Consider the following 26276-nt stretch of genomic DNA (forward strand, 5'->3'; position numbering starts at 1 on the left):
CCCCATCCTTGAGGACACCCCAGTCTAATTAAGGGGAGGAAGAAGCCAGGCGAGTTCTCAGTGGATGGGGCTGGTCTTAGTGATCTCTGACCCCTTCCCCCATCCTGGCCCCCCGTCTGGTGGATAATGGGTGCTCAGGGTTTGTTGAATCACACTGAACACATCAGTGCACAGCTGTGAGCCAAGGTCAGCCTCCTTCCCAATGTGACCCCTCTTCCCTGAGAGCAGAGCGAGCTGGGGAAGTGAAGTGAGTCAGTGGAGAAAGCAAGCGATAGGATATTGACCAGCCTGGGTCTCCTGCCAGACCTTACGCTCGAGAAGGTTACACGGGTGCTTTCTAACTCTGGGAGGCCTCAGCCTGCTGCGGCCGGGCTGGGAGGGTGGCCAAGCCTCATAGGGGGTGACAGAAATGCCCAAGGGCTTGACCGGGCCTGCCGTCTCCCTTGTCCCCAGCAGAGGACAGAGCAGAGGCCTCGGCGGCAGCACTGAACCTAACCACAAGCAGCATTGGGAGCATCAGCATGTCTGTGGACATCGATGGTACCACTTATGCAGGTAAGGGAGGTGCAGGCTGGCAGCCAGTCTCGGTGCGGCTCCCTGCAAGGCCCCCTCGCCCCACTCCTGTCTGAACACCTTCTCAGGGGGCCTTCCTTTCATGTTGTCTCAAAGTTCTAAAGGCAAAGTAGTTCTGGATGAGGAGGACTGAGGACTGCCAACAGGATGGCAGGTCCCCCTCCACCTGTGACGGAGTCATAGAGACCCCTTGTCTAACCCTTTTTTGACCAATGGTTGGCTCGCTCATTAAAAGAAAGTCATTGAATGTAAGGAATCATAATCAGCTCCATCCATGTCTTTAATATTGTATTGTAAACTAAATCGGGGTTTCCCAATGGCACTAGTGGTAAAGAACCCTCCTGCCAATGCAGGAGACATAAGAAACATCAGTTCGATCCCTGGGTCGGGAAGATCCCCTGGAGGAGGGCATGGCTGTCCGCTCCAGTAATCTTGCCTGGAGAATCCCTTGGACAGAGGAGCCTGGTGGGCTACACAGTCCATAGGGTCACCAAGAGTCAGACACCACTGAAGCGACTTAGCACACATGCATGCATAAGTTAAATGTGTCCACCATTACAGTCTTCCTAAGCACAGGTCTCCTTTCTTTGACGGGTTCATCTCTAATCTTCCTAAACATGGTCTAGGAACACTTCCCTTAGAGCCTTTGGGGCCTTTCAGCAAATTGACTGCCTGCCTCAGCAACTTAGACACACCTGCTGGCAGGGCAGTGTCAGCACCAAGCGCACCACCCCGCCTGGAGCCTCACCCAGAGTTAGGCAGCAGTGAGATGGTGAGGGACTGAACCCCTGCACCTGTCTCTGCTCTCGCCATCTGCTCACACTGCCTTCTCCCCTCCCCCGCTCACTCAGGTGTGCTGTTTGCCCAGAAACCTGCAGTCCACCTCATCACAGGATCTGCCCCCCAGAGCATCAGCAGCAGCTCCAGCAGCAGCAGCAGTTCTCACTGCTCACCAAGTCCTACCTCATCCCGGGGCACCCCCAGTGCAGAGCCCTCCACCAGCTGGTCCCTCTGAGGGGCAGGACCCAGCTCCGCACTCCCCACTCTTCCTTCGAGAGCGGCGGAAGTTGATGCACAGAATTTACCTCATCTCACGGAGCCCACATCAGACACCATTTGGCCAGATGTTGAGAGTTTGGACGTGTCCGTCTGCCCAGGCTCCATCAGGTCCTGCTCTACTCTAGAGGCAGGGAGAGGCTGGAGGGGCCTGACCGGGCAGTGTTGTCCAATCAGGGATTGTCCTGGAGAACTGGGCGGGGTCTGTGGGCGTCCAGCTTCCTCCAGGGCTCCCAGGCCCCCTCCCATCCCGGGCACAGTGTATCGACAATCTGTAAGCTGACACAGGGCTGGAGGCTCTCCACACCCTTTCCCCTTTAATTTATTTCTCTTCCCCTGCCTTCTGCTGTGACTCCAGGGTCACTGGTGTCTCCCTGCTCAGCTCCCCAATCTTTAACTCCCAGGTGGGGCTGCTTGGAGCCAAGAGCACACCTCTGCGGCCCTTCTCTGCTGAGCATGGGATGGGGTCCTCCCAGTCCACCTTGCCTATACCATGTTTGGTTCCCGGAGTGTGGGTCCCTCAAATTCATGTCTTGAAGCAGTCCTCAGGGCCCCATATCCCTTTTTAATGGTTCCGAGCAAGGGCTGATAAGGGCAGTCCTCAGGACCCAGGGCCTGCTGGGGATCTGCCAGGGGAGAGGCAGTGCCCCAGGGGCGGCTCTATCAGGCCCTGGCACCCACTCCACTGGCCCTTGTCTGACCCACCCAGACCTCAGGCCCCTGCCCCGCCCCCGCCACCCTCCATTGGTCCCTGTTGGCCAGCTCTCCCAGGAAACAGCCCGCTTGTCCCTCAGGCCCCGCCTCTTCTCGGCGGGGGGCCATCTCAGCCCCTCCATCCCCAAACCTGCCAGTGTCAGGTTCATTGAAATACCTCAGATTTGTAATTGTTGATGTTTGACTCTTCAGGAAGTATTTGCATCTCTGAAATCTTTTTTATATGTGTTTGCTGACTTTTGTGGGTTTTTTTTACTTTAAAATTTTTATTGTTACTGTAGCACCAAAGAAATGAAAGCAGATGTCCCCCAAAGCCGAGCAAATGGTTTGGTACCCCAGCCCCTCTGGCCCTTCCCTAAGATCCCCCAGTGAGGAGGAGGGGGAGGCGGCAGGAGAGATGACTCAGGGATCACAGCGGCGGGAGGAGGTGGAACGGAGGGACCCCTCACGCAGGTTGGGTCCTGAAACCACACTGGTTGTCAGGATGGCCCTTGACCCATTTCCCACCAGAGCGGGGCAGTCCCTCACCGGGCTAGGGGCAGGGCATCTCCCCTTCACTCAGCGTTCCCACCTCAGGGCAGGTGCAGACCATGGAGGCCATGAAGCCTGCAGGGGTCAAGCTGCCCCAGAGGGTGAGGAGATGCTGAGAGAGCTCTGTTCTTCCTCTTGGACACTGGGGTGAAACAGGCTGCTCCTGTGTCATAAAGAAGAGGTGATTCTCACACACGGCTCACCTCTCAGTCAAGTTCGCTCTGCAGTGTTCACTAGAACCCCGCCCACTGTGACATTATCCGGCGGTAGCGGTGGGAGGCTGAGGTGGACCCAAGCCCACACAAGCCCCACGCTCAGTCTGGCTAGGAAAGGGAAATCAGACACGAGCACAGAACACATACCTCAGCCCAGTGAACTGCAGCGCCACCAACTCCATCTCCTTTCTCTCCCCTAGCCCCCAACACCGTCACACACACGCGCGCACACACACACACACAGCCCCATCCGCTGGGGGCTGACCCTCTCCTGGCCTCACCAGGCCGGCACAGGGCTGGGCAGAGAGGGGCATCTGGTGTCTGTGTCAGGGAGGAGCCTGGTTGGCTGGTGCTGGGCCCACTTGAAGGCATCACAGACATTTGGCCAGTGTGTCTTTCTCAGGACTTTGGTCACGAAGGATGGACCCTTGCCACCCGGAGGACACAGGGACCATGTGCTGTGTCTTCCTGGTTGTTGGATCCTCTCCTTTCCCCGGGCAGCTTGCCCAGCCTCACCCTGTCATCAAGGCCTTGCTGCCCTGAGGGGCAGCAGCAGAGTCTCAACCTGAAAGCCAGAGGGTAGGCATGCCCGCCAGTGCCCCCAGAATGAGGCCCTGGGCCAAGAAGAGCTCTCCGGACGGTGCAGCCCTGAGGTCACATGGCAGCCATTGACTGGGGCACTCGGTCCCCTCCCCTTCCCCATCTTGTATTTAACCAGGAAAAAAATGTGATAGCACATGGGTAGCCTAGGCAGTGGATGAATACCTCAGAAGTCCTCTTGCAGCAAGTGTCTGTATATGTTGTGGTTATTTTCTATCTTACATGTTCTCGAATGTTTATATTTCAATAAACCTCTACCTCTTCACACAAGCAGGACACAGGTGCTTTGGCTCTTTTATTTGACAGTAACAGGAAGAGGGCAAGGGACTTCCAAATAAAAGGGGCTAAATAAACTATTCCTCTGATCCCTTGATTTTTCCTAAACTTTCTCTTCACTGCTCACTCACTGTTTCCCCAAAGCACTTACTCTCAGCCTGTCTTCTGTATTAGCTGGGTGCCTCTGATACTGCATGACCACCCGCACTGACCCCTGCATCACGTCACGGTCCCAGCAGACACAGGGCCACAAGCAAGCCCTCTTTCAACTCCTGCTAAGTACAGTCCCCACACTTAGAGAGCTCACACTCGTGTCTGGAAGGCACACACGACTCTCGACAAAACATGGTTGGAACCCATGGGCAGATAAATGCTGGAGCAGCTCACTAGGGAATCCCTGGAAGGCTTCCTCAGATCAGATCAGATCAGATCAGTAGCTCAGTCGTGTCCGACTCTCTGCGACCCCATGAATTGCAACACCACAGGACATTTCAGCAGGAAGAATGAAGTTGCAAACAAGACATGAGGAAAAGTGGACGAACTGACCCATGTGGTATCAAAGGATCTGGCATTGGGGAACTGGATAGTACTGGTAGACAAAAGTGTGGCTGGGGCCAGGATGGAGCCCAGGCTGAGGGATTTGGGCACTGTCCTCAGCATCAGGACACTACTGCCATGTTTTGAGGAGGGCATAGGCTTAGAGGCGTTTCTAGAAGGGTGACCTGGAACTGGGAGACATTGTAGATGTGGACACCCTGGGACACTGCCACTGAAACTTAGGCCTAGACCCAGGCTGCTCAGCATTTTTCTCTACCGCAGTGCACATCCTATGGGCACAACACTAAGAGAACAGGCAGAGAGGACTAACAACACTAAGAGAAACGGGCAGAGAGGTAAAGCGCTGGGCAGGTTTGTGATTGTCCTCCTCCATCCATAACAGACACCTCGCCTGTCTGAGACCTTTCTCTGCCATTTTGAAGTGCTGGAAAATGAGAGTGACATTGGGACAGTCTCGAACCTCTCTCTGATATTTAAAAAAAATTTTTTGAAAGAAATAACCAACCCTTTAGTACTTTACTTATTTACCCATAATTGGGATAACACGTCACAACTTCCAGTGACACATCACAGGGCTGCCATGTGGAGGAGATTCAGCGGGCCTGTTACAGGAGGAGGCCACCAGATGAGAAGCAGCATGGTCCAAAGACATTGAAATAGAAACAGCATGGAGTGAATGTGAGGTGACATTGAGGGAGAAGTGGCAGCTGAATAAGGGTCCAGTGAGAAATGGAGAATCTGGGAAGAACAAGGCACCAGGCCTGCAGTTCCATTCCACTCTCAATTAACGGGGGGGGGGGGGGGGGGGGGGGAAAATATATATATATATAGAGAGAGAGAGAGAGAGAGAGAATATCTAAGACCTTGAGAAAAGAAGAGTTCTTCAAACTAGACCCTCCAAAAAAAAAGTTCATCAAAAGATACCAAAAAATAAAAAACTGGCAGGAGATACTTGCAATACAGAACTGACAAAGGAGTAGTGGTCAGAATTTTTTTAAAATGTTTAAGATAAAAGCAGTCTTAAGATCAAACCAGTCAATCCTAAAGGAAATCAGGCCCTTATTAAGTCAGAAAAACACTAATACAGTATATTAATGCATATATATGGAATTTACAAAGACGGGAACGATGACCCTATATGCGAGACAGTGAAAGAGACACAGATGTAAAGAACAGACTTTTGGACTCTGTGGGAGAAGGTGAGGGTGGGATGATTTGAGAGAATAGCATTGAAACATGTATATTATCATATGTGAAATAGATCGCCAGTTCGGGTTCAATGCATCAAACAGGGTGCTCAGGGCGGGTGCACTGGGATGACCCTGAGGGTTGGGATGGGGAGGGAGGGTCAAGATGGGGAACACATGTACATCCATGGCTGATTCATGTGAATGTATGGTAAAAACCACCACAACATTGTAAAGTAATTAGCCTCCAATTAAAAAAAGAAATCAGGCCTGAATATTCATTGGAAGGACTGATGCTAAAGCTAAAACTCCCAATACTTTGGCCACCTGATGCGAAGAACTAACTCACTGGAAAAGACCCTGATGCTGGGAAAGATTGAAGGCAGGAGGAGAAGAGGATGACAGAGGATGAGGTGGTTGGATGGCATCACCGACTGGATGGAGATGAGTTTGAGCAAGCTTTGGGTGTTGGTGATAGACAGTGAAGCCTGGTGTGCTGCAGTCCATGGGGTTGCAAAGAGTCAGATACGACTGAGCAACTGAACTGAACTAAAGACAAAAGCAAAAAAGAAAAATTGAGCAGATGGGGCAAAGTCATAAACAGATGTTCTGCAGAAGGGGAAATAAAATGACTGGACATCAGTGATCAGGGAAACATACAGAAAAAACATTCACTGTCATCAGATTGTCACAAGCTGTAGTCTTAAAATACCAGGCCTTGTATTCCCTGATGGTCCAGTGGTCCAAAAGAAGGGACATTTGATCCCTGGTCTAGGAAGAGTACACACACTAAGGGACAATTAGACCTTTGCACCACAACTATGGAGCCCTTACACTATGGAGTGTGAGCACTGCAACAAGAAAAGTCACCGCAGGAGTAGCCTCTGATCGCGGCAACTAGAGAAAGCCCGCCAGCAGCAGTGAAGACCTAGTATGGCCAAAAAAAATACACCAGGCCAAGATGGAGAGCTATGGGAGCTCTCAGACTGCTGAGGGGAGTGTAAATCAGCCTAACTCTGAAAGACACTTTGGCTTTTCCTAGCAAAGTGGAACATGAACATGGCGTGGGGCCCAGCAATTCTGCTACCAGATTTGTACCCCAGAGGAAATCTGCACGTGTGCCCCAGAACGTGGGATGTGTGTAGCTGGCAGTGATAAGGAGGCTGTAAAAGTCCCAATTACTGAACATTGGTGTGGGCCAGGTGTGCTTTTAAGTTCTTTGCAGGAATTAGCTCGTTTGCTCCTCTACACGTATATGAGACGGGAGGTACGGAGAGGCTGAGTAACTAGCAATGAGGTCCCAGAGCGGAGAGAGGAGCAGTCAGTGGTAACGGAACCCAGGGTCTGTGCCCTAACCACGAGCAAGGCAAAGCACCCTGTACTCAAGTGTCTCATGTAACACTAAACCCACAGACGTGTGAGGCAGTGACTTTGTTCATTCTGCGGATGAAGAAACTAAAGGGCAGAAATGTGCACGAGGTCACATGTAGTGAACGGCAGACTGGGAACAGACTCTTAACGCAGTTGTCCCACCTCTCCCTCATGTGCATTTTTCACTTAGGGCCGGGGTAACCCAGCGCGGTGATGAGAAGGAAGCAGACCGTAGAGAGTGGGTCTGATTATCGCTCTGGCCCAATCGTCCCCACGCCGCGCACAGCAGGGAATCACCTGAGGGACTCCAGCATCCCGGGGACCAGCTTTCCCGGCCACTAGCCGCAGCCTCCCTCACCTCATTGGCCAGGGCTGGGTATGTGCCTTCCGCGCAGCCAATGGGGCGAGGGGGCGGGGCGACTGGGAAAGTCGCTGGGCGAGAGGAGGGAAGTCCCCCAGCGCAGACTGCGTCTCCTCCCGCGTCCCTGAGAAATGGAGTGCAAGTTACTGCCCTCAGAGAAGGAGGAGTTGGTGGCCTGGGGCTTCTGGAAGAGAAGGTTTGTAACCACAGCCGGAAGGAAGGGGAGAGGGAACCAACCAGACCAGCAGGACTGGGAAGCGTGGGGCCACCGTCTGCGCTTGGAGACGGTGAGTACAAAGCTCCGCAGCAGCCGGGACACAGGGACACACAAGAAGGCCAAGGGTGGTGGGGTGGTCTGTGCCGAGGGAACAAGCCGGAGCCGGGTCTAAGATAAGCCAGTGGAGGGCAATGCTCGGCCTCCAGGGAGGACCTTTAGGACAGGGGGCAGTCCTCTGGTTTGGAGGCATTGACGGTGTTTTCCCTGGTAAGGGATCCAAAAAGGTCCATGTGAGCAGAAAGGATGGGTATTTACTGTCCGACTCCAGAATGTGTGGAGGAGCCCTAGGGCAGTGGGACCTCAGGCTGGCCCCAGGAAGGGTCTGGAACCCAGAAGCACTGCCCATGGAAGGTATTTTTGCCCTCCCAAAGACCAGCCCAACCTGCTGCCTGAGCTACAGAGCAAAACGAGAGGACCAAACCAAAGGTCAAGTTTATGTCTTCTGCATGCATGAGACCCCCTGGTGTGTGTTCTTAGTCGCTAAGTCTGTCAACTCTGCGACCCCATGGACTGTAGCCCACCAGGCTCCTCTGTTCATGGGGATTCTCCAGGCAAGAATACTGGAGTGGGTTGCCATGCCCTCCTGCAGGGGATCTTCCCAACCCAGGGATGGAACCCGGATCTCCCACATTGCAGGCGGATTCTTTACCATCTGAACCACTAAGGAAGCCCGAGACCCCTTGGGCTGAAGCAAAATCTCTCTGTCCCAGTTTAACTTTCTGGGACTTGTCAGCTCCATTTGCTCTTACTGAAATCCAGCTTTTTCCACAGAGAAAAGCAGGGTCCCCAGTTTAGTTTTATGTGTCCAGTCTTCAGCCTTGGATGGATTACTGTTTTGTCCCAAGTCAGGCGGCCCTAGGAAGGAGACCGTTGATTCAGTTGGGTTCGGTATCCAGTGCTGGATCTCTCAATGGAGAATTTGACAGCCCCCACAGTGGCCTGTTTATGTCAGGGATGGCAGAGAACATTTTGCAGAGGACGATGCTGGGGTAACAATCCCAGAGATGTTCTGTCCTGTCACCCTGCCAGAGTCCCTCTCAGCAAAACCCTGCTTCACTTAAGGCAGTTGATGGGGTTGGAGTGTTCAGTGACGGCATCGAGGAAGATTCTGGGGGCATGTGGCCCAGCTGACAGAGCTCTTTGAGAGAAGGAAGAATATAAGAAGGTAGGGAGGGAAGTTCAGAAAAAGAAAAAACAGCCAGATGACCTCGAGGGGGATGTAATCCTGAGCGGTCTGGCCCGTGGGCATTGAAGGTGGCCCTGCTCTCAAGCTCAGAATAGACAGTGTGAAATAAGAAACCACCCTTCCGGGACAGGTTAGGGAACCAGGGGGCTGACCTGCTGTTTTGCTGTGTGACCTCAGGCAAGTTACTGCCCTTCTCTGGGCAGTTCCTTGTCTGTGAAATGGACACTGTAGAGCACAAGTAAATGAAAACTCACTGTGAAAAGTCAAAAGCCCAGTGCCAAGGCAGTGAGTTAGAGGGTCCTAGCTGGCACAGGGGCAATCAGTGAGCCACCAAAGCCCCACAAGGATCCCAGCATCCCCACTGGCCACTCCCTGCCCAGCTCTACTCTGAGCCACAGGGTCCCTTTGGGAAAGGGCCAGGCAGTCCCACCCACGAAGAGTCAGGAACCTTATGCCACATGAGCACTGCAAGCCCCATGGCAGGTAGGGGACAAAGACAGCCTCTGACTGTAGCTACCTACAATAGACTGACAGAGAGCTTGTCCTTGGGAGCTAAAGGCATAGCCACAGGGTCCTCCCCTCTCCCCAAGAGTCCTTGTCCCCGCTCCTTGGTTTCCTGAGGCCTGTCAGTCCAGATCCTCTGTGCTAGGACTGCCCGGCTTACTGGGGCTGGGCCGGGGGCTGACCTCAATCGTGTGCTGGAGGGCGAGGCTGTGAACCTGTTCCCTGGTGGCTCTGGGCCTCAGTCTCCGCACCACTTTTCTTCCCCAGCCTGGGCACTGGCCCTGGCCGCCAGCTTTTCTGAGATACTCCTCTCCTCTGTGGTTCCAGGGCTGTGGCTGAGGTCTGGGAGTGGATAAGGCAGAGGCTTCCCCCAACAGAGGGCACAGGGGCAGGGCAGGTACCAGGTATGAAGGCCAGGCAGCTGAGGAAGCCAGGTGAACTAGCCAAGGCCCACACTGGAAGGACCCTTCAGGCCCCTGATTCTCCCTCCAGTTTGCAGATGGAGAGACAAGGGCAGAGAGAGAAACTGGGCCTGGATCGCACAGAGAGGTAGGGAGTGCCCCTCTGGAGAATCCCCAAATGATGCCTTCAGCTGAGAGCTGGCTGGAGGTGCCTGTCTTCCCAGCACTGGAGCCCTTGATGCTCGGAGCTGCATCAGCTCCTGTTTCCTGAGGACACAGTTCCCAGCCTGAGGGTCCACTGATGGACCTGCCCTGCTTTGCTCAGGATCCCCAGAGAGCAGCTGAGGCAAAGGACGGGAGCCTTCACCCAGCTCCTCCACGCAGAGTCATAAGGATGAGGCCCGATCACTGTTAGTGCGGTATCCAAGCATGAACAGTACGTAAGCTCCAGGCTGTGAACATGCTACATTGTCTGTCATTGGTGGCTGCTCATTATATCCGATTGTTTCCTGAACTTAGTAAGAAGTGGGAACAATGCCTTGTTGGTGGGACAATGGATAGATTATGTGGCTAAAGCCCCCCTACACAGTTGATCTTGGGTCTGTCTCTGGTTTTATGACCTTAATACTGATACCCAAACTGGACCCCAGGTATAAAGAAGCTCAGGGGCACCAGAAATAGGCACGGTGCCCCAGGTCTTGTGTGATCCTAATATCTTCCTTTGAAGTAGATACTATCAGTATCCCCATTTTGCAGATGAAGAAACAGAGGTTTAGAGAAGGCAGACTTGTTCATGCTAACCTAGTCAGTTGGTGGTGGTCAGTTTTCTTCCCCTCCAAATTTTTCAGTGACTAAAAATTTCCCTGAATCCAAAAATATTGATGGGTGATACTCCCTCAGTGCTTCCTGTATGACTGATTCCACCCCACCGGAGAGCTGCCTGAGGGCAAGCCCAAGTCCCTAATCCCCTTCAGTCTCCATATCCTTCCCCGTCTCCCCGCATGCAGTCCCTATGCACCAGGTCGGGCCCACAGAGCCTTGACCCTGAGGCATTTGCTTTGTGCCAGTGAGGACTGAGTGCCTGGTCCCCACCCAGGGCCACCCCAAGATGGAGCAAGGGCCCCAAGGCTCAGATCTTGGCCCTCACTGGAGACATCCTGATTCTGATGCACAAGCCTTCTTCTCGCCACCTCCAGAGATCACCCTACCTTCACCTCCTGGGTGGCCTTGGCCTCTTTCCCAGACCCTCTGTTTCCTGGGCACAAGGACCCAGGGTTGTCTTAGAGGGCCTGGCCCACACCATTGCATCCTCTGTCTGGGAGGCCCTACTTCCAGCCCCATCCCCAGCCTGAGGGAGGGCAGCCAGGACCAGCCAGGCCAGCCGTCACCTTCTGTGAGGGTGGGTGGGGGCCTGCTCCCAAGCTCTCCTCTCTGTCTCTGGGGGGGCCCACCCTGGACACTCCTTGGGTTCCATTGTGGGCCTCGGCTCTGGCAGCACCTGGGGCCTGGTGGGGACGGCAGGACCCTGGCCCCTTGCCCTCATCCCATTCTGAACCTCATTAACCCAACCAAGGCTAGTGGGCCACTCCACTGGGAAGCAGGCCATAAAGAGTTGGAGAGAGCATGACCGAGGGACAGCAACCCAATGGTAAACCACATAGGGTCATGGTATCACCAAAGGCCAGAACCCCTGAGTCCTGCCAGCCCACTCCCAGTGCACAGATGGGGACCTGAGTCCAGAGTCAGCAGAGGGCTTGTCCAAGGCCAGCAGGCCACAACCCATCTCTGTGTTCTTGAAAGCCTGCTGCCAAGAGACCCAGGGAGGATTCCACAATGGCCTGCCCCACAGACAGTGGACTGGAGGCTGAGGGGAGCGGGCTTTGCTGGTGCCCACTCAGTAAATGCCAGTCTGGTCCCCAAAGAGAAGCCAAGCTGGGCCCAGACCTCCAACAGGCCTGGAGCCCACCTTGCCTGCACAGACTCTGGGAGGTCGCCTGGGTTCTCTGCTGGGTGGGGCCTGCGCCTGTGGGAAGGGGGCATGTGCGGAAGACTCGGGAACACCTGGGCTGCTGGCCTCCCTTCTTGGCCGGCCGCACTGTCCCGGTTCTCACATTCCTGTCCTCAGGTGTGGGCAGACCTAGGTCACGCTCACCTGAGGGCACGGACCCTTGCCCCTAGTAGCTCTCATTGCAGCTTCCAGGGCCAGCTAGACCCGGAGTCCCGCTCCTGCCCCCAGTCATCCCATTCAGCCTGGAGTGCGAAGCCCTTGTCCATTTGTGAGCAGAAGGGCTGCCTCAGCCCAGGAGGTTCCACACCCTGGACCTGAGCCCCTAGCTCTACAGAGGCCCGGACAGGGAGTTTGGGACCTATTATACAGACAGAAAATCTGAGGCCCCGTGAGGGGAAGGGGTTAGTCCCTATGACAGAGCTGGGGCTGCTTGCTTTTTTGTACCAGGTCCCTGGTTTCTGGCTTGGGGAAGACTCTAGGGTCTTCAGGAAGGGCTTCTTGGGAGTCCTGACTCCAGATGGGCCCCTCTTCCCCTGACCCTGGACAGCTCCCAGTTCCTTCCATTTTCCACCTGGATCCTGGCAGCCCTCTGGTTGTTTTTCTTCTCCAAAGCCTGCATCTTGCTCCTGTCACTAACCAGGGCCAGGCAAGGAAGGACAGATTGCAGCCCCATCTGAGAGGAACCTCACCCCCATCCTTTAATGCCAACAGACACCCCCACACAGGCTCCTCCATCTGGGTAGGGCCTGGCATGCAGAGAGAAGCCCAATTTCCAACCTGGACCCCAATCTGCCTCCCCCACCCCTATGTGGATGAGGTGTCTGGGGGCTCACTACGTGGCCCCTCCTGGGGACATGCCAGCCTCTGCAGCTGTGTCAGTGTCCTGGAATTAAAGGAGGGGAAAAACAAGACAAAGAACATCTGGGTCCCCAAGATCCCAAGTCACATCCAACCCACCCAGCAAGAAGACAGCAGGGGGACTTCCCTGGTGGTCCAGGGCGAAGACTCCGAACTCCCAGTGCACAGGGCCCAGATTCCATCCCTGGTCAGGGGGCTGGATCTCACTGCTGCAACTAAGACCCAGCACAGCCAAATAAGCAATTTTTTTTTTTAAACAAAAGGAAGAAGAAGAATGAAAAAGATTTTAAAAAGAAGGTAGCAGGAAGCACATTAGAAGGTGTCATGGGTTGAACTGTGCCCCCCGAAAGAAAAAGGTGTTTGCATTCTAACCCCCAGTGCCCCAGAGTGGGACTTCAGTTGGAGTTGGGGTCTGTATGGAAGTAAATTAAAAATGAGCTCACTAGAGTGGGCCCTGTGCTGTGCTCAGATACTCAGTCGTGTCTGACTCTTTGCAACCCCATGGACTGTAAGCCAAAGAGGTTCCTCTGTCTATGGGATTTCCAGGCAAGAATGCTGGAGTGGGTTGCCATTTCCTCTCCAGGGGATCTTCCTGACCTAGGGATCCAACCCTATAAATAGGGGAAATCTGAAAACACGGGTGCAGAGAGAGTGCCTTGTTCACATGAAGGCAGAGGCTGGGGTGATGCCTCTATGAGCTAGAGTCTCAAAGATTGTCAGCATCCATCAGGAGCTGGGGGAGAAGTGGGAACAGAGGGCCCCTCACAGCCTCAGAAGGAACCAACCCTGCTGACACCTTGATCTCAGACTCCAGCCTCCAGCACTAAGACAGCAAGTTTCTGTAGGTTAAGTCCCACCTTGTACTGGGTTATGGCAGCTCTTGGGGCTTCCCCCGGGGTTCAACAGTAAAGAATTTGCCTACCATGCAGTAACCACAGGAGGTGCTAGTTTGATCCCTGGGTCGGGAAGATCCCCTGGAGGAGGACGTGGCAACCCACTCCAGTATTCTTGCCTGGAGAATCCCATAGACAGAGGAGCCTGGCGGGCTATAGTTCATAGGGTCACAAAGAGTCAGGCACAAGTGAAGCAACTTAGGAGGGAGGGTGGCAGCCCTAACAGGCTAACGCAGAGGGTATGTAAGATCAAAGCCCCATGGCAGCTCTTTGGCCCTAAAGGGACCCTGATTCAGAAGGGGGACTTCTGCCTCTAAGCGGCCAGGCCTGCAGGAGCGTGAAGTAACGCTAGTAGTAGTGAAGTGTAACAATAGCAGCTAACGTATTAGGACCATGTGCCACGTGTCCAGCACAGCACCGAGCCTTTTACAGGCTTGTCCAGTTTAACCCTCACAGCCAGCTGCTGAGGGAGGAAACTATTACTCTTCTTGATATTTACAGATGAGGCCCAAAGAGGCTTCCCTGGTAGCTCAGTTGGTAAAGAATCCCGCCTGCAATGCGGGAGACCTGGGTTCGATCCCTGGGTTGGGAAGATCCCCTGAAGAAGGGAAAGGCTACCCACTCCAGTATTCTGGCCTGGAGAATTCCATGGACTATAGTCCATGGGGTCATAAAGACTCAGACACAACTGAGCAACTTTCACTTCACTTCACTTCCCAGAGAGGTGGCGTACACAATGTGGGCACACAATAGTGTAATGTGGGGTCAGGATTTAATGAGCTAGTGGTCAGGTTCCATAGCCCACAGTCTTTTTTTTTTTTTTTTTGCCTAATTGGGCTTTTATTGTTGTGGTGCACGGATTTAGTTGCCCTGTGGCATGTGGCGTCATAGTTCCCTGACCAGGGATCGAACCTGTGTCCCCTGCATTGGAAGGTGGATTCTTAAGCTCTATTTGGGGGATGGTGAAGCCCACAGAATCCTGGGATTGAAAAGGAAGACAGACTGAGGTAGAGACTCTGAGAAGAGGAGGGTGGAAGGAGCCTGAGGTGGGGGGTGGGACTAGAGCTGAAGAGTGCTGGAGGCCCCAGGCGCCCCTTGCGCCCCCTGCAGCCAGCCGCTGGAGCAGCGGCAGCCCCTGTCCAGCTGCTGCCCCTCTCCCTGCTGTGCTTGGCCCATTGGCTGCTCCACACAGGACCCCACGATGCAGGACCAACTTCTAAGTCACCCCCTCTGCACAAGCACAGGGCCTGGGGCTCACATTCACTCACAGGTGAGTCATTGGAGGGGCTCCCAGGGACTGGAGAGAGGGGGATATCACAGGACATAGGCACGAGGCTGGGAGACCCTCGCGCTGGGGCCCACATCTACACTGGTTACAGGCCATCCGCATAGTGTTTGCACGTGGCTCCTCAGGGTCTGTCTCCTTCCTTCCCAGAGCCTGAATCTGCCCACAGGGCCCAGCCCTCGGTCACTGTGTTCTCTTGGACATGGGCCACCACACGCCCCATAAAGAGGAGAGTCCCTCCAGGCCCCCACGGAGACCTCTCTGGCCTTCAGTAATCTGGGCTGAGAAACAGACAAAAGCAGAGATTTTTTTTTTTTTTGTACACACGTGCGGAGGCAGAACTGGTACTGCAAAATTCCTTCCTTTAGCCCTCCCAGAGCCCAGCTCTGGACCCCAGTTTGAGATCCACTGATTTAGACCAACTCCACCTTCTCTGGGGCTTGCCTGGTGGCTCAGACGGTAAAGAATCTGCCTGCAGTGCGGGATACCTGGGTTCGATCCCTGAGTTGGGAAGATCCCCCAGAAGAGGGCATGGCAACCCACTCCAGTATTCTTTTCTGGAGAATCTCCATGGACAGAGGAACCTGGCGGGCTACAGTCCACGGGGTTGCAAAGAGTCAGACACGACTGAATGACTAAGCACAGCACACAGCACAGCCACCTTCTCTGGGGCCTGAGGCCAGCTCAGCGCTGCGGCTGAGACCCCCTGTCCCTCTGCTTCAGTCACAGCAGTCGAGCGACTCTGGTCAGGGTCCTGTTGCACAGCACACATCCCATCCGGGTCCTTACAGTGCTCCACCCCGTGGCTCTCAGCCGTCTCCTCAACGTCTGTCTCTATTGCTCTGTGTCTGTGTGTGCGCACATCTGGGACGATGTGCATGTGTCTCTGGGTGAGTGTCTGAGGTGTGTCTTGGTATGTGCACGTGTCCCACTGTCTGTCCGCCTGTGCACGTGTGCATTTGGCCAGGAGACTAAGGGAGGATGCTGGTCAGGAAGAGGCCCCCTCCAGGAGGAGCTGGAGTGGAAGTCAGGTGGACAGAGCCTGGGACCCCCAGGAGGAGCTGGAGTGGAAGTCAAGTGGACAGGGCCTGGGACCCCCAAGCCCATGCTCTGGCCCCGCCCCACCTTCACAGCAACTCCTCACTCCACTTTTCATCTGGATCAGGGACTATTCACAACACGCCCAGCTCCATGTCTCTCCTCTCTGGGCCTTTTCAATAGCTCTTCCTTCTTGTTGAAATGCTCTTAAAAAGATAAAAAGGTTTCTGGCCATGCTTCATAGCATGTGGGCTCTTAGTTCCCCAACCAAGGGTCAAACCCACGCCCCCTGGATTGCACTCAGAGTCTTAACCTCTGGACTACCCTTTGAAGTCCTGAAATGCCCTTTTTTCTTTTGCTCCTTGAAGATGCCTAGTCATCCCTCAGTGAAGATTTTGAAGCCCAGAAGCCCCTTCTCTGGGGAAGACTTTGCTGTCTGCCGCCCCACCCGCAGCTCTCAGAGTGCCTCTCCCCTCATCAGGCATGTTAAATTCTAACTGCCTGCCTGATGTGTGCCCCCTCCCATACCACAAGCTTTGGGGGGCAGGGAGTGGTCTGCTCTGACTTCGATTCTTCTGTGTATGAGAGAGGGCACGTATGTAGTGCATGGTTAGTGCATGCACGCTGCATGAGAGAGCAGAGAATGGCAGAGCACGAGCGTGACGAGGAAGAGACAGAGGGAAAGAAGTGGAGGACAAAGCCAGGGGCATCCTGAGAAGGGGGAAGAGATTCATCATGCCAGGGGAGAGACAGGACGGTGGAGATGAGAATGGAGAGGGAGAGGAAAGGGGTGGACAGATTGCATGGACCCGGGGAGGCCAGACCTTATTCTGCCTCTGAAGCCTCTCGGTTCTTCCTCTGTAAATTTCAGGGCCGCTGCTCTGTGCTGTCAGCATGCCCTCCAGTACTCAGCCACCTTCTCGTGAAGCCTGGGATGTGATTCTTCCTCCTGCAACTCTTTCCTGAGGGCACAGGTACCTGCTAGACCTGGAGTGTGCTGGTGGTAGGGATGGGGCGGTCTGGGCGCCGCATGGACCTCAGATCACCTCGTTTTCACCTATGTTCAGTGATTGCTGTCCCAGTTGCATGGATGTTCTCACTATGTTCTGATGGCGGGGATGGGGAGTGGGGCAGACAGCTCCATGACGCCTCCCCGCACACATGAAGCCCTCTGTCCTGAGCACTTCCACTCCCAAGCATCCTGACTTGAGCTCAGCAGCTAAGGTTACCTCACCTCCCTCTGGCCTAGCCCTAGGTTGGCAGGTGGGGCTCAGCCATGAGGAGGGGATCCAGGACTTGTTGGCACTGACAGGTTTCCCACATGCTCCCAAGAATGATCCAGAATGTGGTATCCAGGAGTATTAATACCTGGGAAAGGGCATCTGGCCTTGGCCACATGATTTGGGGTTTGGGACTCTAGTCTCCTCTCCTTTACCCGTGGTGACAGAGGCTGGCCCACCTCCTGCCCACAGGCCATCCCACCAGTGTGAGAACAGCACCCCCTACCCCAGCCCAGCTTGGACACTGAGGGGTGGGCCAGCCTCCTGGCCCAGGGCTGCCCCCAGTGCGGCTAGCAGCAGCAACTTCTCCCCAAGCAGCCAGACATGCTCTGCTTCCAGGGCCACACAAGGCTGTCTTTTCACCTCGCAGCTGCTCTAAGCAGGCTCCTAGATGTTGGTGGCCCTGGCCCAGTTCCTCTGAGAGTCTCTTGTTCACCTGTGTAGACCCCCACTCTGCCCTGAGTCATGATTCAGCCTCAGGGCCGGTGAGGGGCTCCCCTGCCTGGGATCTGTCTGCTCAGGCTAGCCCTTGGGCCTTTACCCCTTCAGCTCCCTCCTCCTGGGTTCCTGACCTCCACATCCTCTGAGACTCAACCCTTCCAGGGCCCTCCTCTGACCATCACAGCCCACGGAGGCTTCTCAGAACTCCAGGCTTCGACTCTGGACCAAATGATTTAAGGCTGGACAGTTCCTCAATGCCCACCAGCAGAGGGTGCTGTTTCAGTGGACCTACAATGTGAAAAAGACCAGGAGCTGACTGTGGCTCAGATCATGAACTCCTTATTACCAAATTCAGACTTAAATTGAAGAAAGTAGGGAAAACCACTAGACCATTCAGGTATGACCTAAATCAAATCCCTTATGATTATACAGTGGAAGTGAGAAATAGATTTAAGGGCCTAGATCTGATAGATAGAGTGCCTGATGAACTATGGACTGAGGTTCGTGACATTGTACAGGAGACAGGGATCAAGACCATCCCCATGGAAAAGAAATGCAAAAAAGCAAAATGGCTGTCTGGGGAGGCCTTACAAATAGCTGTGAAAAGAAGAGAAGTGAAAAGCAAAGGAGAAAAGGAAAGATATAAACATCTGAATGCAGAGTTCCAAAGAATAGCAAGAAGAGATAAGAAAGCCTTCCTCATCGATCAATGCAAAGAAATAGAGGAAAACAACAGAATGGGAAAGACTAGAGATCTCTTCAAGAAAATTAGAGATACCAAGGGAACATTTCATGCAAAGATGGGCTCGATAAAGGACAGAAATGGTATGGACCTAACAGAAGCAGAAGATATTAAGAAGAGGTGGCAAGAATACACAGAAGAACTGTACAAAAAAGATCTTCACAACCCAGATAATCACGATGGTGTGATCACTCACCTAGAGCCAGACGTCCTGGAATGTGAACTCAAGTGGGCCTTAGAAAGCATCACTACGAACAAAGCTAGTGGAGGTGATGGAATTCAAGTTGAGCTACTTCAAATCCGGAAAGATGATGCTGTGAAAGTGCTGCACTCAATATGCCAGCACATTTGGAAAACTCAGCAGTGGCCACAGGACTGGAAAAGGTCAGTTTTCATTCCAAGCCCAAAGAAAGGCAATGCCAAAGAATGCTCAAACTACCGCACAATTGCACTCATCTCACACGCTAGTAAAGTAATGCTCAAAATTCTCCAAGCCAGGCTTCAGCAATATGTGAACCGTGAACTTCCTGATGTTCAAGCTGGTTTTAGAAAAGGCAGAGGAACCAGAGACCAAATTGCCAACATCCGCTGGATCATCGAAAAAGCAAGAGAGTTCCAGAAAAACATCTATTTCTGCTTTATTGACTATGCCAAAGCCTTTGACTGTGTGGATCACAATAGACTGTGGAAAATTCTGAAAGAGATGGGAATACCAGACCACCTGACCTGCCTCTTGAGAAATCTGTATGCAGGTCAGGAAGCAACAGTTAGAACTGGACATGGAACAACAGACTGGTTCCAAATAGGAAAAGGAATACGTCAAGGCTGTATATTGTCACCCTGCTTATTTAACTTCTGTGCAGAGTACATCATGAGAAACACTGGACTGGAAGAAACAGAAGCTGGAATCAAGATTGCTGGGAGAAATATCAATAACCTCAGATATGCAGATGACACCACCCTTATGGCAGAAAGTGAAGAGGAACTAAAAAGTCTCTTGATGAAAGTGAAAGAGGAGAGTGAAAAAGTTGGCTTAAAGCTCAACATTCACAAAACAAAGATCATGGCATCCGGTCCCATCACTTCATGGGAAATAGACGGGGAAACAGTGGAAACAGTGTCAAACTTTATTTTTTGGGGCTCCTAAATCACTGCAGGTGGTGACTGCAGCCATGAAATTAAAAGACGCTTACTTCTTGGAAGGAAAGTTATGACCAACCTAGATAGCATATTCAAAAGCAGAGACATTACTTTGACAACAAAGTTTCGTCTAGTCAAGGCTATGGTTTTTCCTATGGTCATGTATGGATGTGAGAGTTGGACTGTGAAGAAGGCTGAGCGCCGAAGAATTGATGCTTTTGAACTGTGGTGTTGGAGAAGACTCTTGAGAGTCCCTTGGACTGCAAGGAGATCCAACCTGTCCATTCTGAAGGAGATCAGCCCTGGGATTTCTTTGGAAGGAATGATGCTAAAGCTGAAACTCCAGTACTTTGGCCACCTCGTGCGAAGAGTTGACTCATTGGAAAAGACTCTGATGCTGGGAAGGATTGGGGGCAGGAGGAGAAGGGGATGACAGAGGATGAGATGGCTGGATGGCATCACCGACTCGATGGATGTGAGTCTGAGTGAACTCCGGGAGTTGGTGATGGACAGGGAGGCCTGGTGTGCTGCGAATCATGGGGTCGGAAAGAGTCGGACACGACTGAGCGACTGAACTGAACTGAACTGAACAATGTGAATGGTGCTCACCAGAGTAGAGCTGTGTGGGGACCCTGCTCCAAGCTATCCCTCCTGATCATTCTTTTCCATGGTGTCCTTAGGGCCCCTCAACCTCAGGATCCCCAAAGACAGGGCCCAGGCCCCCCTGCTTCTCTGCCTCAGCACAGGTGGGCACAGCCTGGCTGAGTTAGTATCTGGATTCCCTGCAGGGCTGACAAGTTCCCTGTTGTGGCCCCCCAGGGTGAGCATCAACAGCGGCTTCTGCAGGAAAGTTGAGCCCATGCAGACATCTCAGCTGCCCCCATCAAGACTCTGTCTGGGCCCTGAGGCCATCCCACCATGGCTCCTGGCCTAGTACCAGCATCTCCTGCAGGTACACTCAGTCTAGGGGCCCCTCCCAGTCTTCAGACCCACTGTTAGGACCCTGAACAAGCTCTTCCCTGCCCTCTCGACTGTTTTCCCATCTGAACCTGGAGAGGAGTCACGTCTTCCCAAATGTAGGGAGAGGGTGTCCAGCATCTCCTGTACCACCCTCCTTCCCTAGCTACTGCTCCAAGAATGAAGACCTGGGAATGAAGTAGAGGGAGGGCTGAAGGTGTAGGAGGGCTAGTGTTCAGGGCCATACCAGGCTCCCACTTGAAGGGGGCCTCTGGTCATCACTACCTCAGGGGCCCCCAGGGCCAGGGGACTGTTGGCTCATCCAACAGTCGGGCTCATCCGGTCCAGACACAGCTGGGCCTTTTCCACTTCTGTCTGCAGTAGCAGGAAAGTGGGAACAAAAGGGACTCTGCCCATCCTCTGCCACTCCACCCTCTGCCATCTCCTGGCACCATCACTTGTCTTCTGTGTCCTTGTCTGGCCTCCTCCACTCCTCTGTCCCTGTGATTCCTACAGCTGGTGCCTCTCCTGCTCCAGGCCACAGAGCATTCCACCTGCTGGGTTGGTGGGGGAGTGGAGGGGAAGGGCTGAAGGCAGCACCAACCCCTGGAGAGGGCAGGTTCAGCCTCACCACACACATCCCCCACCCCCGGCAGGGCAGTGTCTGTAGCCCCTGATAAAGCAGGCCCTGCTTACCCCACCAGCTGCGATAAGCCTAGCTGAGGGCCCAGTAGGGACCTGTGCCCTGAGGCTCTGAGGAGCTGCCCAGCCGTTGTCACTGCCAGCTCCAGATGTGAAACCCTCCACCTCCATTTGGACTCAAGACACATCCCCTTCTCCACCCGGCTCCTCATGGTTCTGGAGCTCCAGCAAAAATACAGGGGATGCTGTTGTGGGATGCTGGAGAGTTGACAGGCAGGTCAACTGGGTCCCCAGGGTCCCTCCTGGTCTGGTAGGGAGCCATGGCTCTAGAAGGGTCAGTTGTGGGCTGAGACCCCCAGACCACTAGAGGCTTAGGTACCTAGGCCATTGTAGGTGGCTCCCATGGGGCAGGGATGCTGGATATCTCCCCTAGAAGCCTCAGTTTGCATAACCCTCTCTCCCTCCCTGGGGATTGAAGCTTCACCAGGGGTGCCTGGGCTTCTGGGGAAACCCTCCTGTCCACTGAGCTAAAACCAACTACCTCCCTCCCTCTTACTCTCCTCGGGAGGGGAGGGGCAGAGGTTCCCCAGTCCATCCTTTGCATCTGTCTGCTGCTCCCAGCCTCAGCAGGCAATGCACCAGACACCTCCGAGGGGTCTGTTCACAGATGACACATTCAACATGGTAGCCCTGCTGAGGACACCATTTTCCTCTGTCTCCTTTGGACGCCCTAGACCCTGACAAGATTTCTTCCTGAGAATATGACATCAGATGTGGGCCCCAGCCCTGAGCATTCTGGGGTTTTCAGTCTAGTAAGGGGAGTTTGTTTGCTCAGGCGAGCTTGGGGCTCTGGACCAGCAAGGAGGATCAGGGGGAGACGACCAGAGTTTTACCTTCTGCTTCAGAGCCAGCAGCTCACTGGGCCCTGCTGAGTCCCAGCTCACATTCCCAGCTCTGCAGCACCTGTGCTTGCTCAGACGGGCTTCCAGTGCTGCCCGTGGGCAGCCAGCTAGCTTGGCCCACTGCCACCTGCTCTCTGCCAACCACACCTTTCTCTGCCTCCAGGCTTGCTCAGGGGCCCTGTCTGAGCACCTGCCAGGAAAAGAGCAGCCAGGCTTCAGCAGGGGCGCCAGAGACTGCCAAGCCCGCCTCCCATACATTCACTTGCATCCTTCAGTGGGGCTCAGTGGCAAGCACACTCCAGTGGCCAGGGGCGATGGGTGTGATGGGGACAGCAGGCAAGGCCAGGCATCAGTTCATGGGGTTCTGCTTACGTGGGTCCTAACAGCAGGACAGAGGGGAGGCCCTTCCTCAGATGTGGAAACTGAGGCCCTGGGGCTGAGCAGGCACTTAAACCCTTCAACCCCAACCTTTCGCCCAGTATGCTCCCTGGTGATTCAGATTTCAAATAAACACCAGCCTCAACCTCCTGAACAGTTTCTCAGTTCCAACAGATTCCATGATCTGTGAGTGCTGACTATGGCCTGGCCAATGCTGAACAACTGCGGGTTCATTTGATCCTCCCGGGTTTGGGGTGGGGGGGGTGGAAGTTCAGAGTTTGGGATTCATTTGCCCAAGGGCACACAGACAGTCAGTCAGTCCACTGTGACCTGGGCCCACGTTCCCCCACTCTGCTGCTCTCCTTCCTAGTGTGGGAGTATAGCAGTGGCAGGGGGCAAGGGAACATTTGGGGAGATGCTATATTTAACTCTGATATAGGGGGTCAGAAGCCCTCAGTTCAAGTCCCTGCTTCAGCACCTCTCTGGCTTTCATGGCTTCAACTGTAAGATGGGGGCCTTACCCACAACTGACCTGCCTACTTCTCCCATACATTCCCAACCTGCCCTCGCTCTGGATGTACCTCCACCCACCAGGCCCTCTCCCTTCTAGACTCCTTGACTCTCCTCTCCCAACTTCAGGCTTAGGTTCCTATAGCTCCCTCCTCAGCTGTCCCCCTCGGGTTCACCATCACACAAATCATCTTCAAAATGGACCATGAGGACCAGCTCCTGCCCCCACCTCCCCCTGGCACAGCACCCATAACTCCACCCTGGCTGGGTGCTCTGTCTTTCCCACTTAGAGGCAGGGACTCTCTATGGGCAGCCCCCAGCCCTTACTGAGACCTTGAGCTTGCCTGGCTTGGTTTGAGGGTGAGGACTGAGGATTTATCACAGTGGGGAGTGGCACGGGCCAGACTGTTGAGCTTGTGTGGCCAGCGCAGAGAAAAGCATGGCCACCAATGGCTGTGGGAGCAGACAGAAGGGCGCTTGACCCTCCCTGGGAACTCCCAGGAAGGCTTTCCCGAGGTGACCCTTGGGCTAAGGCCTGAAGGTGAATTAACTGTCCTGGAAAGGGCAAAGATGGATGTGGCAGACAGAGCAAGAACAGCAGGACAAGGAGGGGATCAGAAAAGCTGGGGTCTGGAGAGAGAGGTAAGCTGAGCCAAGAGCCCAGAGGGGCACAAGGGAGATGAGAGGGGCTGGAGTTGCTGTGGGGCTCAGGTGGCTAGTGGCAGAGTGCGGGGCAGAGGCATGTCCTTGGTGTGGCACAGAAAAGACTTGGCCGGGCACATGGGCTGAGGCTCGAGAAAGAGCTTGGACGTAAGGGGTGGAGGATGTGGAGTGAATCGTCTCTGCAGGTGGCCCAGGCCCTGAGCTTCTCAGCCATCCATTGCCAAGGTCTCAGCCATCCAGCACTGGAGGAATAAGGGGTGTGGGTGGGTGAACCAGGGGTGAAGGAGTTGCCCATACTTTATTTTTTCCAAGTGCCTGATACTCTGCCTCTCTTTCCTCTAGGTGCGAGTTCTTTTAGGAACAAAGAAACAAAAGAATGAGGCTCTAAGGTAGAATTTCAGGCAGGACAGCTGCTGGACTTAAGATTTTCAAGAGGGAGTGACTCCATGGACTAGCCCACCAGGCTCCTCTGTCCATGGGATTTTTCAGGCAAGAATACTGGAGTCGGTTGCCATTTCCTTCTCCAGGGGATCTTCCCGACCCAGGGATTGAACCCATGTTTCCTGCGTCTCCTGCGTTGGCAGGCAGATTCTTTACCACTGAGTCACCTGGGAAGCCCTCCTTTAAGTTCATTGCCTTCAATACTGCTACCAGAAAGCCACATTCTGTTTGGCTGGGGGAGAATGGACACATGTATACATGGCTGAATCCCTTGTTGTTCACCTGAAAGTGGCACAGCACTGTTCATTGGCCATACCCCAATACAAAAGAAAAAGTTAAAAAATAAATTATAATGCCAACCCTCTCCAAAAGTATAACCAGAAATTGAAAAGAGAAAAGAATTTTCTTATTTTTTAATTCTTTGGTTGTGCTGGGGTCTTGGTTGCTGCATTTGGGCTTTCTCTAGTTGTGGTGAGTGGGGGCTGCTCTTCCTTGGGGTGCACGGTCTTCTCATTGCTTGGCTTCTCTTGCAGAGCAAAAGCTCTAGGTGCCCAGGTTTCCGTAGTTGCAGTTCTGGGGTTCTAGAGATCTGGCTCTAGCTCCAAGACATGTGGAATCTTCCTGGACCAGGGATTGAACCTATGTCCCCTGCATTGGCAGACGGATTCTTATCCACCCTGTCACCAGGGAGGTCCTCTATTTTACTTTTGAAAAAGAAAGCTCTGCCTTTTTCCTGGGTTCTCCATGGTAGGAGGGCTAGTGCGAAGAGGGCCCGACTTACCCACTCAGAGCCTGGGCTAGGGACAGGAACCTCTCTGAGCTGCTCCTCCCTCAGTTGCCAATGTGATCCCGGCTTCCAGGAACCACAGGATCTGCGGGCAACACGAAGAGGTGGGAGGAGATACCAGAGTCCTCCCACCGCGACTGAGTGGATGAAACCCCTAGATGAAACCTGGCTGTTGTGGCCACAGGCCATGGGCCAAGCTTCGAGGCCCAGGCAAGAATGGCAATTCGTACTCCTAAAAGAGCAGGATCTAGGGGCGCAGGCTTCCGGGCTCTCGGGCACCAACTGCACACTAGAAGCGGTTCCTGAATTTCTATAGTGGGGAGTTGGGTGCATTTGGTTGGAGGGGGACCGGGAGCCGGTTTCAGACTGCAGTAGTGTAGCAAGCACCCCGTTTTTGCTTAACTTCGGTTGTTTACTTCCAGTAGGGATGGTGGAACTAGTGGAGAGTTTGGGGGTACTAAGCACTCGCTCAAGCCACGCCGTCAGACGCCAGTTTAAAGAAGAGCCAGAGGTTAGCCACTGGAGAGCTCCTTACTCCGAGGGGGCGGTTCCGCTCCTACCCTTGGTTGGCGGGGAGGCTAAACCTCGCGTCAGGGGCGTGCCCAGCTCTCATTGGGGCGGGACCGGGACTGGGCCAGGGAAAGGCTGGCAGGTACCCGGCTTCCGCGGTGTGGTCTGCCGGGGAGGGGCGGGGTCTGCAGGGATGCTGTGTCCCTGGCGTGGCGCGGGGACAATTAGATGCCGCTTCGCTTAGCGACGCCAGCGAGAGCCCGGGGGCGGGGAGTGCACGCTTGCAAACCCAAAGACCCGACCTCACTTTTGTCTTCTGGAAAACAGGGCCTCGTTAACCCGCCCTGGCCGAGAGCGGAACTGTAGGTGGGCAGGGCTTTGGTGAGCCGCGGTAGAAAGGTTCACCGAGACTCTCCAGGCGAAACTGCAGCCCAGTCTGGCCGCGGCGGGGCGCAGGGCTTTTCTTTCGTGGGGGTGGGGTGGGGGGAGCTTATGAACTGAGAAACAATGCTGGTCCACTTACTGCCATCCTCCAAGGATGCTCTAGGAAAAGGACACACACACCACCACCCCCTTTCTTCCAGACCCCGTCCTATCAGAGACCCCGCGTACAAGACTGTCCGGTACCAGCTCAAACTGCTGTGCACCTGCACTGGGGTTTGGGTGTGCCGCCATGGCTTAAAAAAAATAAAAAACCTGCACAAAGAATAAGGTCTCATTTGCTTCTTCCACATAACCGGTAGTTGGGACCGTCTGCTCGAGTCTCCGTGATCTTTAGCGCCCTCCTGGGCCCCGGAGCCAGGCGTTGCGCTCAAGCCCCGCCTGGTTTTCACGGAGGCGACAGCGAAACAATGCCCTCCTCCCGGCGCGCAGGAAGGGACAGACGGGCACGGGCGAGGTTGGGGCTCCACCTTTGGGCTCTCCGCGCCGTCCGCCGCGGGTCGGGCCCCCGTCGCGTCTTTAAGGCCTACGTGCGACGCGACACGGTGGG

At 54.2% G+C, this 26276-nt stretch overlaps 1 protein-coding gene and 2 long non-coding RNA genes across 4 annotated transcripts in view; 2 read left to right on the forward strand and 1 right to left on the reverse strand.

The window, feature by feature from the left end:
- ARID3B (AT-rich interaction domain 3B) overlaps positions 1–3959 on the forward strand; it is a 48659-nt gene extending 44700 nt beyond the window's left edge. Inside the window, exons 8-9 of one of the 2 annotated variants that reach the window (XM_006046349.4) lie at positions 454–555; positions 1425–3959. In XM_006046349.4, coding sequence (XP_006046411.3) covers positions 454–555; positions 1425–1588 — 266 coding nt within the window. In that variant the 3' untranslated portion in view covers positions 1589–3959. The remainder of the gene's footprint in view (positions 1–453; positions 556–1424) is intronic. The other variant, XM_006046350.4, reaches the window with a different exon arrangement.
- A 2225-nt stretch (positions 3960–6184) lies between these two features.
- On the forward strand, positions 6185–24025 carry LOC102415612. Its single transcript, XR_326457.4, has 3 exons — positions 6185–7729; positions 16764–16866; positions 23890–24025. It is a non-coding gene; the product is annotated as an uncharacterized LOC102415612 (long non-coding RNA).
- Positions 23612–26276, reverse strand: LOC123330855. The gene is made up of 2 exons (XR_006547098.2): positions 24770–26276; positions 23612–24636 (listed from the first exon to the last, which is right to left on the reverse strand). It is a non-coding gene; the product is annotated as an uncharacterized LOC123330855 (long non-coding RNA).

This window comes from Bubalus bubalis, chromosome 20 (genome assembly GCF_019923935.1).
Source record: "Bubalus bubalis isolate 160015118507 breed Murrah chromosome 20, NDDB_SH_1, whole genome shotgun sequence".
Classification (NCBI taxonomy): domain Eukaryota; kingdom Metazoa; phylum Chordata; class Mammalia; order Artiodactyla; family Bovidae; genus Bubalus; species Bubalus bubalis.